Here is a 14,410-nt window from a genome sequence, read left to right as displayed (position 1 = left end):
TATTTTGTCTTGCTTCAAAGTAGAATCTAGTGGAAGATCTAGATATTTTTGTTCTTTGTAGTAAGGTCTTAATTTCCAAATACATACCCATCTTTGAAAAGTATGTACAATAATTCTTCAAGCTGGAGAACAGAGAAGCTAGAAGTTTATTCTTTCACTGGTTGGCACAATATTGCTCTATTACTTGCCTGACATGGAAAATAACAAGGCAAATAATTGCTGCTCCCTCCCCAGAGTCAATATGTGTCATCTTTGTGATATGTCTCAGCTACACCAATTCAGGGAGAATTTGGGAGCCAGGCAGAACTCAATCTTTTTATGTTTCCTCAAGCAATTTGGACACAACCTCAGCTTTTCTAAACAAAGCCTTATGTATATATCTTCATAATTTAACAGGGTTGAAATCAAGTGTATTTCATGGAAACTGTTAGAAACTTAGAAAGTTTTTTAGGAAAAGTTTCTTGCATACAAGCTAAATTCTCTCACAAAAGTAATAGATGTATTGCCCTTTGCAAAGAACTCTTTAAATCTACCCAAAAAGAAGCAGGGATGAGGAGAAAATACTGTTATTTGATATTCGACCCTATACGGACTTTAATAAGGAAAACCACTCATTTTAACAGCAGTTGATAATACAAGCAACTCAAATATTCCAGCTACAGAGAAGGCAGGTAATATTTTCAATAGATACATGATACATAATCAAACTGCCAAGCATACCCAAGAGGCTTCAGGAAAATGATACAGAAAGGGGAAGTAGGGCAGAAATAACATAAAAAGCCAGTAAACATGTCCAGCATCCAGCTATATGTATCTTCATTTGAAAAAATAGCCAAAAAGAAACTTCACTGTATTAGATATCAGATATACTTCTTCACATACAAACAATCTTATTAACTTCGGGTAGGTTTTTACATGCAATAGCTTAAAAATTGCTTAAAAATTGCTTTTTTTACATGCAGTTGCTTAAAAAGCTTCTCTGGATTTACATAAAGTACACAAACATAGCATATCCTAGTAGCAACAGGACTCACCACCTCAATATATTAAAGCTCTTATAGTTTGAGAATTGTGTGCTATTAAGCAGTCTGTCCCTGTTTAATAATAGCTCAGATTTTTAAATGAGCCTTTTCAGGTAGCATATTATGGTACATTTTCATTCCTTGTTATGCTTTGCAACTGGTCTCTCAGAAAAGAATATCTGTAAAACAATTTTTATTAGCATATGAAATTTGGTATACTAAGTTTCAATATACTTGCCTCACCTTTTTCTAGTGTATTTCTTACAGTAATCCTTACTTATGTTCCAACATTCCCATCCTCCAGAAGAACTCAGAGAAATATATTTCAAGTAAATTGCAGTTAAGTGAATTCTACTTTTACCATGTATCCTGGTTTTTAAATATTATAAATTAAGGAAGCTTCTTCCACTGATTGCTACAAAATGGAATAGTTAAAAGCAAAACACAAAGTAATATTTAGATGTCAATATCTTATATCAAGCAATACATTTTATAGTGTTTTTCATTTAATTTATGGGTTGCTCCACTCTTGCAGTGGAATGAAAAATTACTAGAGTTCAGTCACCTAACATTGCTGAAACTTTCTCACAGTATCCACCACTTTTTATAAACATGTTTTGAAATGTCTTGCCATTTCCTCTCCTACTGGGTGACATGCAGTTTCCATTCTTGTTAAAACAGGTCACCTACTTCCTTGGAAAAGTCATATTGAAAGGCTTGTTTTGAATGATGAAGATTTGCTGAGTGCAGAAAATGCATTTCTGAAGTTCCTCTGCACTGTCTACACCCCTTTACAAGTCTCTCTCTCATTCTCTACTCTCTTCATCCCTTCCTCAGGTGCTCAGGCATCTGACCCTTTACTCCTTCTTGTGTTCCAAATCCTTGGTGTTCTTCTTGGTGTTCTCCAGCTATTTAAAGCATTTTTGTCTTGATGATATCTGATTACTTTAACCCCACAGGTAAACCTCATCTTCAGTGTGGCTCTTGCTCTTTTCAGTTTATATAGCCTCAGCCAATTCCATGGCCACCAAGCAGATGCCTGACCTTCACTGCCAGCTACTTCCTAGAAACTGTTACACCTCTGATAGTAAGTGTATGAAAATGTGCAGAAATTAACTGGAACCAAGCAAAAATGAGCAGCAAAAGGCCAGTGAGAGAGCCACAGACAAGAATTTTGGACCAGTCAATGACTTGGACACAGCCACGCAGACCTGGGATGGGCAATGTGAGATGGGCTCTTACTCTTAACTCTCATGGTTTGATAAGACCCTCTTATATTAGTGGCTCCTGGGGTCCAGCTGGCACAGGCATGCTACTGTCCTGCCAGAGCAAGATTATGCACAAGGGAGGGAAGACGCAGTTCCATGATACCCACACCCAGCAACTGGCCATAGCTGGGACTCACCAGAGAACTGCTTCTGTATCCTAGAGACCAATCACTGCTGCTCACAAGAAGAGTGTAACAGGCACTGTGAAAGCCTGGCACCCAGCCTCTCCTGGGAAGCTGCTGAGATAGCACCTAGTCCATCTCTGCATATGTGCACCTTGCTTTTCTTTCTTCCCCTAACAGAAGCAGCCTGCTTCAGATGGTCAGCTTTGTCACGGGTAATGCAATAAAACCTTCTGCAGCTGATTATATGCAATATTGTATATACATGACTGTTTTTCAGAAAGCAGAGCATGTCATAAATCTCATAAGAAAGCACAGCAGACTTCTAACATACTATTGTCATGAATCACTATTTTTATGACATAAGCCTATCATATGTATACCATCTATATGTTACAATATACCATATACAGATATAATAGACCATATAGATATAATGCAGTGTACATATATGACATTTTTAGCTTATTCCACTCTTCAGGAAAGCTCTTACCTACTCCAGAAAAAAAAATAATCTTAGTTTGACTGCAGAATAATAGTAAAACTTTACCTTAACTAATGGGGAAAGATCTCTTATGCTTGTTCTCTATTTCTATCCTGCTGTCTTATATATATACATTTATATGTACATAAGTACGTGTGTACACATATATATAAGCACACATATATCTTGTATAGGGTATCCCATTTCAGTATTGAGATGTAATTTATATCAGTTTTCATTTTTACAAGAAATGTGTGCTAATCCTCACTCTGGTTATAAAACACCAGCTCTCACAGCAATTTCCAGCTTTCATCAATTATTCCTGATCTGTTCAAACAGATTGCTCATATAACAGTAGAGCCAAAGTCTTATTTCTATGGGCTTATCACTTGACATTCTCTAGTTTCTGGTGGCACACTACCCATATAAAATAGTAAATATTTCTTAGAGTACCAGTTATAAATGCTGAGAAGGAATCAAGAGACAGTAACTTATTTCACTTTGAGTCTTTCAGTGAAGAAGCCAACGCTTTCAGTTCTTCCTAGGCCTGAATTCTGCTGTCAGTCATACCAGTTCACTCTTGTGTGTGATAAATTCAGCTAAGATCATAACATATATAGACTTGATAGATAATGGAAATACTGGAAAAAATATTTGACTTAAAAATCTATGTCCATCCTTCAGAAGAAAGATGGCACCTTCTGCAATGGCATGGAATTTCATAAATTAGAGAAAATAAAATTCCTGACTATTCTGAGGTGAGTTGGAATTTCAGTCTCATAGTCTCCTTTAGAGATGACTATTCCCAGAACTTTATATAAAGTAACGAGGACTTGATACAAAGCTCACTGAAATCAGTGGGTATCTTTCCATTTATTTATTTGGATCATAAATATGGATTAAGACTGCAGTGCATTTTTAAAAACTGGAAACTGATTACACAAACTGACAACCTGATATTGGATCAGATTTTATTTTAAAGAGCTGGAATAATTTAATTGCATCTGCACGTCTCTGCCAATTTTTATGGTTTTATTTCTATATATTTGCCATTGTTCTTGTCACTGGCTGTAAGACCCACACTGGCAGAAGAAAATGACTAATAAATTGAATTCCCCAGGGAAAGAATAAAACTGATTATATGACAAACTGTTATCTAATGCAAAATGTTCCTGATACATAGTTTTCTGAAATCAGTGGCAATATTCTCATTACTTTCACTGGTATGTGGATCTCACTAAAAGAAATTAAGCAGAAAGTGAGAGAGAAATTATCAATATTTCTGGTTATTTCATTTACTGAGACCTTAGTCATTACTTCTACCAGCAGTGGATAAGAAATTTTTCTCCCCCAAAAGAAAACAAATGAACAAAAAAGAGGTGACAAACTCAAATTCCACCACCTGCCTTCATTAAACATTTTTTCATTGATGCCAATGGGAGCTTCTGGAATGATAACATTTCTGTAGATACTGACACATTATATTAGCATAATTGGGACATTCTTTTTGAAGAGAACATCTTATTTGAAAGAAGCAGCATAACTGCCATATCTTCTTCTTTCACATTTTTGTTGTAAAGTTTTAATAAGACACTTTCCTCAAATCATCAGTTCCACACTACTTAGAAGAACAGGATGCTAGTGCACAAGTATTAGCTTTTACTGAGTTTTGAGATGTCACTGCAAATGTCAATGCCATTAACAACAAAACTGATAAAGCCTCACTGCAACTGTGGCATATATAATTCACACTTGGTCACATTATATTTTAAATAATTGTCATCTTTAAGATTTGCATTGTCATCATAATAATGAAAAGGAAGTACTGTATAAGTTTTACTATTTTTTTAATTTAAATTTGAAAACAACAGAAATCTCTGACTGCATATATTAGGAAAAAAAGAATGATTGTAAACTATGAATAATATATCACCTCAGTAAAATGGTCAGATTATAATCTCTTCATAGTGAATCACTTCTGATGAGTTCTGCTTTTTAATCAATCACTGAAGGTTAGGGCTGACAACATGATTGATCAGGCCAGTCAGGAAAAGCTTCAAACCATATCCCAGCATATCAGACTTAATATATGTGCACAGACATTCAGTCCCTTAAAAACAAACCAAACAAATAAAAAGCCATCGTTCAACTGCCAAAAGTAATTTAGATGTAAGACAAAAGCCTCCTCTTCGTCAGGGCATAACATCCAGATTTTGCATATTCAGCTTCTAGGTTCAGTCAATTCTCTTGTAAGCACAGGACTGGGTTAAATGGTCCTATGTCTCTCCCCATTGTTCAGTGATCAGTTACAGTGACTGCTTTATTCTGCATCTTGTTCAGCTCTATGTGATTAACAAAGGACTTTCAAGATGATACCTCCAGAATTTAGGCCTGGGAAGGCCAGTTTTTTAAAGCAGATTGTGCAACACCAATTAATCTCCTTCAAGGCAAGAAGACAACAACTATATAGGCCTAAAAAGCATATTACTACAATGCTTGAATTTGTCTTCTAAAGAAACCTGTTCCGTTGCTTGGATCCTAAACTTTTTTTTAAATCAACATTGCTTCAGCCCAAAACTGTTAACAGTACATGTTCTGTTCAGTTTTTTGTTTGTTTGGGTTTTTTTGACATGCTGTTACTAGTTTGAGACCATGCTGTGCAGAGAACTCCATACCTCGTATTTTCCTCTCTGCTGAGGCTTGGAAAGTACTGTCTGTCGAAGGTGACAACCTTATACGGTACTTCTAACACATTGTGATTCACAGCCAGGCTCAGACATCAAAATACCATTTTCCTGGACAAGTGAACCTCTTTGGATTTCTTTGCTTTGTCCTATTTGTTTCTTCAGACTTCTATGAGTCCCAAATAACTGACATCTATTCTAACTGTCAAGTCATCCTCATTTTTCTCTTCTACAGTGGCAAAATGCTCGCAGGTGACAACCTTTACAGATCCTTGGTGTTGTTCTGTTTTTTCACACTGAAAACTGTAGATCATATCCTGATTTTGCTGTTCTCTTTGGCAGATATTTTATTACTCTCATCAGTAGCTTTTTTTTATCACATTTCCTAACAATTATTTGGTTTGAGGATTCTGAGGTTGGTTACATTTCTACACCTGAATGAAATACATTCATGTTAACTTAAAAGTGGGGTTTTTTGTCAGTGCTAGTCTGTGCTATATGTGTATTAACATGCCTGCTAGAAGAGATTCTACATACATGATTCTACACACGCGTTTGTCTTTCATCTTCATCTAACAAAACTGTTTCAAAGAACTGATTTTAATAGTCTAACATAGGTAAACAGTATTTTCTACTTGTTTAAACATAATTTGTTCATCTTGTTCCAGGGATGTTATATAAATGTTTTGGGTTTTTTTCATTCATATTACTTGCATGACCTGTATGTTACCAAGCTTCAGAGCTTCTTCAGAGATGGAGCTCATTTGAAGCCTGTAAAAGTGCCTCTGGCTATTAGGTTTTTCAGTCCTTGAATTTCGTTTTTCTGTAACATTTCAGCAATCACCACTCAAATGACTATTAAATTTTAGTGTACTACTTAAAGCTTCTCTTCTACACCTGATTAAGAAGCCTCCAAAAATTAGGGATATTATAGTCTGCCAGTGCTGACAGCTTAAACTGTTTTTCTTGCAGCTCTCATCCAAAAGCACAAGTTTCCTCTTCACATGTGAGAACAGAAAATATTTTGGTTTAGTCAGATTGGTTTATACAGACTTGTAGCTCTGCAGTTTGCTTCACTGCATGTTTCCTCCTAACTGTCTAGGAAACGCATGCACAGCAACCCAGTCTCTCTCCAGACTACATTCAATCTGAAGTCAGGCACCTGGAACCAAAAGCATCATCTCTTTATTTGGACAGGTAGGTGGATACAAGGTCTACCATGAAAGCAGTGACAAGTGATTTAGAGCCTCTACCAGATAGCAATACCTATCCTTTGTAAATATGCAAGTGTCTTGGTCCCACTTGGGCTTTTGGCCCACGCCCAGTCTCGCACCTCACTGCCCCAGCCTCACGCATTGCCAAGCTGCTGCCTGGTTGAGCCAGGGCTGGCCCCATTGCCACAGTCTAGCCCAACCACCACTGCACCCCAGCTGTCATGGCTGGTCCTGCCTGGCTCTTCTCATTGGCCATGCCCTGGCCCTGTGGCCACCCTCACCCTGACCCCCTCCTGTGTGCTGCACATCCCCCTCCCACTGCTCCCCAACAGCTCTGCTTTGAACAAACATCACCACTCATGGGCAACTCAGGTTTAAGGATATTCCAATGATATGTCAAAAGTAGATACTCATTAATTAATCCTTTCAGTTTCTTAAGCTTTTTGTTAATTCTTGCATCCTATAACCTGTAAAGAAATCTTCTTTGCCTGGTAGCATGCTCAGGTTGGGCAGAAGAATTAGGCATCACTTTGCCTAACTAGCTTACAACTTCACTGTATTTCTCGTGGTGTACATACGGAGGGTAGCTTCACTATTTGCTCATTCTAAACGTACTTCTAGCTCATTCCTTTTGAATAGATGACTTCCACTGGACTGGATTCAAATTAATGCTTGTCTATGTGTAGTTCGGATGCTCTTTCCTGAGCTGTCCAGAGCTTCTGATTATAAGAACCCAGCATTAGAACATCATCTTTGTAAATATTTTACTAATTTTGCTGTCAAATTTGCTTTTTTTTTTTACCCTTATGAAATCTCTCAAGGAACAAGCACAACACAATGGTACCTTGCTGGGAAAGCTACCCACCAAAAGGATCACTACTCGAGCACAGACATACATTCTGTCTTCCTGGGGGGCCTTGTCAAACTCTTCTGACACATCCAATATTGAAAAACGTTTCTCAGCAATATTATCCTCCAACATTTCACCCTTGACAGAAAGTGAGAAAATACAATAATTCTTTTCATTTTCTCATTTTCTATTCATAGAGATTCTTTGCTTATCTACTGGTGTAGCCAATGATATCTCTGCAGTTTTTCAAATCCCAGTGCAGTAAGTTTATCCACTTCTTCCTCTGGGCTTTGTTCTACAGTGAAGAATTCTGGGATGGGAGGTTCCTCCAGCTCTTTAGTGCTCTCTGTGGGTTGGCACATTCAGTCAGCATCTCTCCATTTTCCATCCTTGATCTGATTACTGATTGAAGTCAGCTTCTACACAAAATGCAGAACCCCCAGTATTTCTGAACTCCAGATTCACAGCTATCTTACTCAGCAGGAACTGTCTTCGAATGATTACAAGAAACAGACACTTTTCAACCAATCACTGTCAAACATAAGGCTCCACGTCTGTGTATGGACTGAAGTCATGTTTAAACTGCCTTTTGCTGTCTTCTGCACTTTCAGAAAGTTTCAGTTCCGTTTGCATTTTCAGCATTTTATTTTTTGTACTACGAGATAATAAACGGTGGCTTTATTTTAAGTGTGTGCAAGAAATTTGCTGTTCTCTGTCCCATTCCAACTTGCTGATGATAGCAGCAGCATTACACTGTCAGTTTAAAGCTCAGGCTTAGAGATCTCAAGTTCATACTCCTTGACTGATCTCATTGCTCATATGTTGAGCTCAGACTTGGCTTGAATCTGGAATTGCAAACCAAGGAAAGGACTTGCATCTTGCTTTTGCAGACAGTATAGATTGGATGAGCTTAAGCCAAATGAAATTGCAAGCAGCCCATATTCTGGCACAGTTTAATTAAGAAACAAAAGATTCAACCCAAATTCTGTCTGAGAAACTCTGGCCTTTTAGGCATAGTTCCCAGTAACAAGCTGTGCAGCCCAGAGTACAGGAACATGTGGATTTAAAGACATCTGCTGAGTTCTTACTGTCTTAGCGGGAGAGCCTGTTTTCATGGGTGCAAGCTGCCATAAATTAGAATGATGTCACTGAATTATTATACCAAATATGTCATTAGTTCAAGGCTGGATAAGCACAAAGGAAGCTGACTGTAAAATATAGACAATAATAGTTCAATTGAATCAGGTTTATGAACAGTCTTAGAATAAATCTTACTTCATACAAGGTTTTTAAAAATTTTATCCACTAATTCCTTCCTTAATATCTGAAAATTTTTCAAGCTGTCCCATTATGATGATACCATAACCATACGTGTGTGTGCATGTGTGTATACATACATGTATATATTTGTGTATACACATGTGAAAAAAGTTCAAGTGCTAAACTGGACTTACCTCCCTAAGATGAATCTAGACTTGAAAACTACTTTTTTTTCCCTACCTTGATGAAAAAGCTTTCATCTCTACATGTTAGGAAACACTGATTTATATGCTTTTATATTGTCTTATCTCTACCTAGAAAATTCTGTAAGATGGGAGCAGAAAGATTCATCAAAAGATGACCCAGCCCATCCCTCTGTGTAAAGGTAGCATTAATAATGTTTCTCTCATTTTTCATAGGTTGTTACCTAACTTGCACTTTAAGACCGCTAGCAATGCTGGCTGAACAAACTTCCTTAACCAATCATTCATAATCCCCTTCCAGCTGCCTGAAATTTTCTTCCCTAGTATCTAACCTGAATCTTTCTTTCGGAGTGCAGGACCATGACTTATCCTATAGACATGGACATCAGAGCATTCCTTCCTCATTGTAAAAGCCTTTTATTATCTGGTATCATGCTCCTTCACAAAATCTTCTAGATGACATTAAATAACTTTCAGTGTTTCCTCAGGTTTTCTAGAACTCTCTCATTGCTCTCCCTTCCAGATGCTCTTCACTTGGTATACACTTTTTGAAATGCAACACAAGTAAATGCAGGTATAGAAGTTCATGAAGAACTAAGCAATCTTTAATCCTCTATTAACAGTGGTAGTGTGTCATTCTTCTGTTACACACTGTGTTTATTGTTATGTAGCTACACAATTTGTATTTTTACATCAGCACTGAAGTGTGGATAAATCCTACAGGTAAGTAAATATGGGATTTCTAGTAGGACTTTGAATCACACAGAACTTTACAGTTAGATCAAGTAAGAGTATCACAATAATATTATCTAACCAACTAAGCATGAACTGAAATTAAGACAATAGGATAATTTTATTGTCTTATTTAGTTGTGCTAATTCTAATAAGCACAATTCTAATTTTCTGTTTACCTGTTTTCTTTCTACTAATACCTAAGTATATAACATAGGCGATAATCATTCATCATTTCATGTCTATAGCTACTTACTGTAGCAAAGTGGGAAGCTCATCTACTTAATTGAAAACGTCTATGAATATTGAATTTATCCAAAAGTAAAAAAAAATGAAAGAGATTAAAGTATATTCTGGAAATAATTTATCTATAGTCTTTATGAGCCAACTACTCAACTCCTCTCCTAAACTTTCACAATAGAAAAATGCTGATACTAACGACTTTTTACCTTCTGGAAACCCTTCCTCCTGCTTATTCAATACCAAATGCTGAAACAGTCCCAGTCTGCATTGAGATTATACAAAAAAGCCCTTATCTGTTTTAGAAAGATGGCAGAGATTAGTGGATATATCAATTGTACCTTGTAAAACCTTTCCTGTCCAATAAAAGACAGTTAGAAAAAATATAATGTGGAGTTGTCTTTAACACAGTGAATGAAAGTAACTGGGAGGCACAAAGCTGTTCCAACTGCAAAGAGAAGAAAAACTGTAGTGTAGCCAGCAACAGTTAATCCATATAATAAATGATAACCATGGATAAGAGAGGAGCTCAAACAGAATTTAAGAAAAGAATTGTTAAATTCATTGCAGCCCTCTACTGTTTGTTACAAAAGCATGGCTTGCTGACTGTGGTGGGAGAGAAATGAGAACACCATCTCTTCTCGTCTGTGGCTCTAAACCAAAGGAACTAAAGGTCTCATACAGAGGAATGTGAATTTACCTTGGCTCCATTTTCACAGTGCCCAGATGAGAAACAATGATGACCTTAGGGAGCCAGCGCTGTTCCCTTAGTAGTCTCTATATTAGGTATTTGAAATATATTGAAAATTGAAGTGATAAGATTACCTCCCACTTAAGAAAACACACTGATTCTTTAAAACTATGAGCAAAATTAAAGATGAATTTAAGAAAATTACTTATGGCACAAAAAGCACATTAACGCTGCCCACATCATTATTTATAGAGAAAGAAGGTTATTTTGGCTAAGGTGACAAATTACCCTTCCACGGCAGAACAAAAAAAATAGTTTACAAGTTCAAGCTGTAAAGTTATTAAACAAGACCTGACTGTACTAAGAAATGCACAACAAATTAAAAAAGTCAATTTCTTAAATTAAACGGCAAATCAGCAAGTGGATGAAGGACTGACCTTGGATCTGGGTGGTGCTCGGATGTACCATTTACAGTCTACTGCTTCAGTTTCAGAAGCTTTTCCTTCTTTGACAATTTGTACAGATTCCACAATTCCTTCAGGTCCTCCCATCTCAAACTCACAAACTGAATAACAAAATACCAGAAAAAATGAAACCTGAACAGCAAACAAAAAAATTTTCTACAGCAGAGTTCAAAGGCCTCCAAGTTAAAAAAAAAGAAAAAAACAAAAAACAACATACCAACCTGGCAATGGTTTCAAAACACCAAGGTCCTTAAAATCTGGATCTTAAAAATTGAGAAAGAGAAAATTAGTTTTGTTTAATATCTTGGTTATAATGTCAATGTGCTAAAATTTGACAATACGCTTCAGTGATATATTTATACATATATTTCTCGGAAATGAGAAATGTTTCAAAACTATGGCAACACACTAATTATTAATGCAGAAATTATTGATACTATCATACCAATTTCCTTTTTTTTTCTGTCACAAAATCCTGCTTTTCTCTGTCTCTTTCAGAACTGTGAGTTCAAAAATATTTCTGAATACACTAGTAAGCAAGAACATCAAACAGCTAACCACATGATATTTTAATACATCAGTCTAATGAAAGAAGATATATTTACAGATCCATTCAGAATCCTTTTGCCTATTTTGCATTTTGCAGTGTAACACTCAACTTAACTAGAGAAATCTAAACTTCATTCTGTGTTTAAGAACACTCTGCCATCCCTACTGACAAAGATGAAATGTTTTTTTTTTGCCAGAAGCATCCATTTGGTCTTCCTGGAATAAATACCATAAGGATTTACCATGGAATTCATTGTGCTGTCAAGGTAATAAGTCTAATACAAGTGCTATTTTCAATCAGATAAACACAACTATATTTACTGTCTGAGATGTTTTGTATTATGCTTTTATAGCCAGCTATAACACATAGAAGGAATGAGTTTGGTCTTAGATTTATGCTTTAATAGACAACTATCCATAGACAAATCATCATTTCACAAAATTTGGCCCAGTTTGAAGATACTGTCTAAAACCAGAAATGTGAAAGAGGCTAAAGTATTTCAAGAGAAGATGATTTCTTCAGAACAGACTGGTCTTGTCTGGGAGATTTTTATCACTTGTATTGTTTTTCTACCGAAAATGAATGTTCTACACTGTTTTTCTCATTTTCAGGAAGGAAAAAAAAAAAAAAAAAAAAAGAAAGAAACCACTGGCCTTTACTTTTTTTTTCTTTTTCTGGAAAGTTGATACTATCTGGTCTTCTGAAATGAATGATAAACACTCACATACAAACACTCTGCATTACGCTTCTCCTGAGCCACATACATAGCGCCTAAGCCTCAAAAGGATTGCACAAGAGGAAAACCAAGGTACGGTTTGAACCACATAGTCTATTCATGGAACAGATCTTATTGTTTCAGGATTGAGTCAGTGTAGAAAAAGCTATAAATACAACAGTGAGGAGAAAGTTTGGAAGTAGGAAATGTATCAAATTAAAAAAAAACACCAGGCCACCACCAAAAATGTTCCTGTCAAGTGTTAGTCAAGTCAGGACAGTAAGAATCATAACCAAATAATATCCTGAAAATTCTAGTGCTCTATAATCTAGATCAGACATTTTAACCTGAACAGTCAGAATGTGTTGACTTCAAAAATTGGAGTTGTAAAATTACTTTTTTAAACAGTCCCTCTATAAGTGCTGTTGTTCTTCCCAATTACCTTTAGAGTTGCACAATATAAATCATGAGTAAATACACATGAACTTAAGGCAAATATAAGTGAGTAGGCAATTAGCATTAATTGTTAAGCAGTTTTATAGATCAGTAGATAGATATGATAACCAACATCACTAAATGTAATTAAATAGTTCAGTTAATGTACTTAGATGCTGATATCTAGTGCCGAAAGCAAGATACTTAAAGAAAACCTGCTTTGACAACTGATTCAAATTAACATCAAAACTACGTCTAGTGTAACTGGTACATTTCTTCCTTTTGCTGAGTTTGTAAGGATCACTCTGATTTACTGAAAACACCCCACTGCTTTAGCAAAGTACAGAGAACGAAAGAAGCAGAAAAAGGTCCTGGCAGGTTTTCTCCCGTATGAAGTTTTCATATAAAGGAGTGCTAGTAGCAAGAATCCAGGCTGAAGTGTAATCTAGACCCACCAAACAATTCTGAAAGTATGTTATCGTTCATAAACAATACGGTAACATTTGTAACAATGCACATAAAAGTGCCCAATATGTTATTCTAGAGATATGGTAGATCTTGCTCAGTTTTGAAAAATGATCTTTTTGCAACCTTTCAACATCTCAAGAGTAATAGTGAAATAAAATCTATGACACCTGAGCTGATACACTTCATTAAATATTAATTGTATACCAATATTATTATAACAAAAACAACAATCTGTAAATAAGGTATTAGAGATGCTGAAAATTCAACCATGTTTAAGCGTATTTACCTAGCAAATGTTTGTTTTTTAAATAGACTACCATTAAATTGATTATACTTTAGCAGCTCTTCTGTATGTAATTCAATCAAATTTTTATTAGTCTGGTTGAGTCAGAGCTCTTTTAATGATATCCAAACACTGACTGGCTAGATGTTCCAATAGACAGATAGTCCTGATGAAAATCATGTTCCCATTAGGAAAACCTCCCAAGACAGGAAAATTTTGCTGTGAAAAATAAGATTGATCACCTATAATGAGAGAGAAAAATATAAGGCAATAGACCTTGAGGGCAATGCAATAAATGTAAATTTTTAATGGTAATCTCCTTAATGGAGAAATGAAGTATGTAAAGAGAAAACCAGGAATTTTCATAAGAAATGTGAAAATGTGTAAAACTTATATAAATGGAAGAACTTGAAAGCAAAAGAATTTCTGTGGCTCTTTCCTGAAACACTGAATGTCTCTTTTAAAACCAATCAAAACCAACAAAATAGGGGTTATCCAGAAATTCCCTTTGTGGTATACTACAACTTATTCCACAAATAATAGATTCCTGCAATGTTTAGTTACTATAAGCTTTTCTGTAAAGTCTCTGTGAAGCGCAGAATTACAATTGAAACATGAAATGTAAAAATCTGTGCCAGGTTATTTAGAGTTACTGGCAAACAAACAGAATGAGAAACTTCAGAGTGACCCAAGGAGAAAATGGTGATAACCTCTAAATTCCTTAT

The 14,410-nt window shown here is 35.9% G+C and overlaps 1 protein-coding gene across 6 annotated transcripts in view; it reads right to left on the bottom strand.

Moving 5' to 3' along the window:
• The window catches only part of NETO1 (neuropilin and tolloid like 1), a 68,197-nt gene that overhangs the window by 17,605 nt on the left and 36,182 nt on the right, over window positions 1-14,410 (bottom strand). For 5 of the 6 annotated variants that reach the window (XM_074877336.1, XM_074877327.1, XM_074877317.1 and 2 more), the window contains exons 5-6: window positions 11,456-11,497; window positions 11,208-11,335 (exon numbers count right to left, since the gene is read on the bottom strand). In XM_074877336.1, coding sequence (XP_074733437.1) covers window positions 11,208-11,335; window positions 11,456-11,497 — 170 coding nt within the window. Of the gene's footprint in view, window positions 1-11,207; window positions 11,336-11,451; window positions 11,498-14,410 lie in introns of all 6 variants that reach the window. The other variant, XR_012629982.1, reaches the window with a different exon arrangement.

The sequence above is a fragment of the Strix uralensis genome, chromosome 1, assembly GCF_047716275.1.
Source record: "Strix uralensis isolate ZFMK-TIS-50842 chromosome 1, bStrUra1, whole genome shotgun sequence".
NCBI classification, from domain to species: Eukaryota; Metazoa; Chordata; class Aves; order Strigiformes; family Strigidae; genus Strix; species Strix uralensis.
The sequence above is the reverse complement of the archived record's forward strand: the minus strand, read 5'-3'. Positions and strand labels throughout refer to the sequence as shown.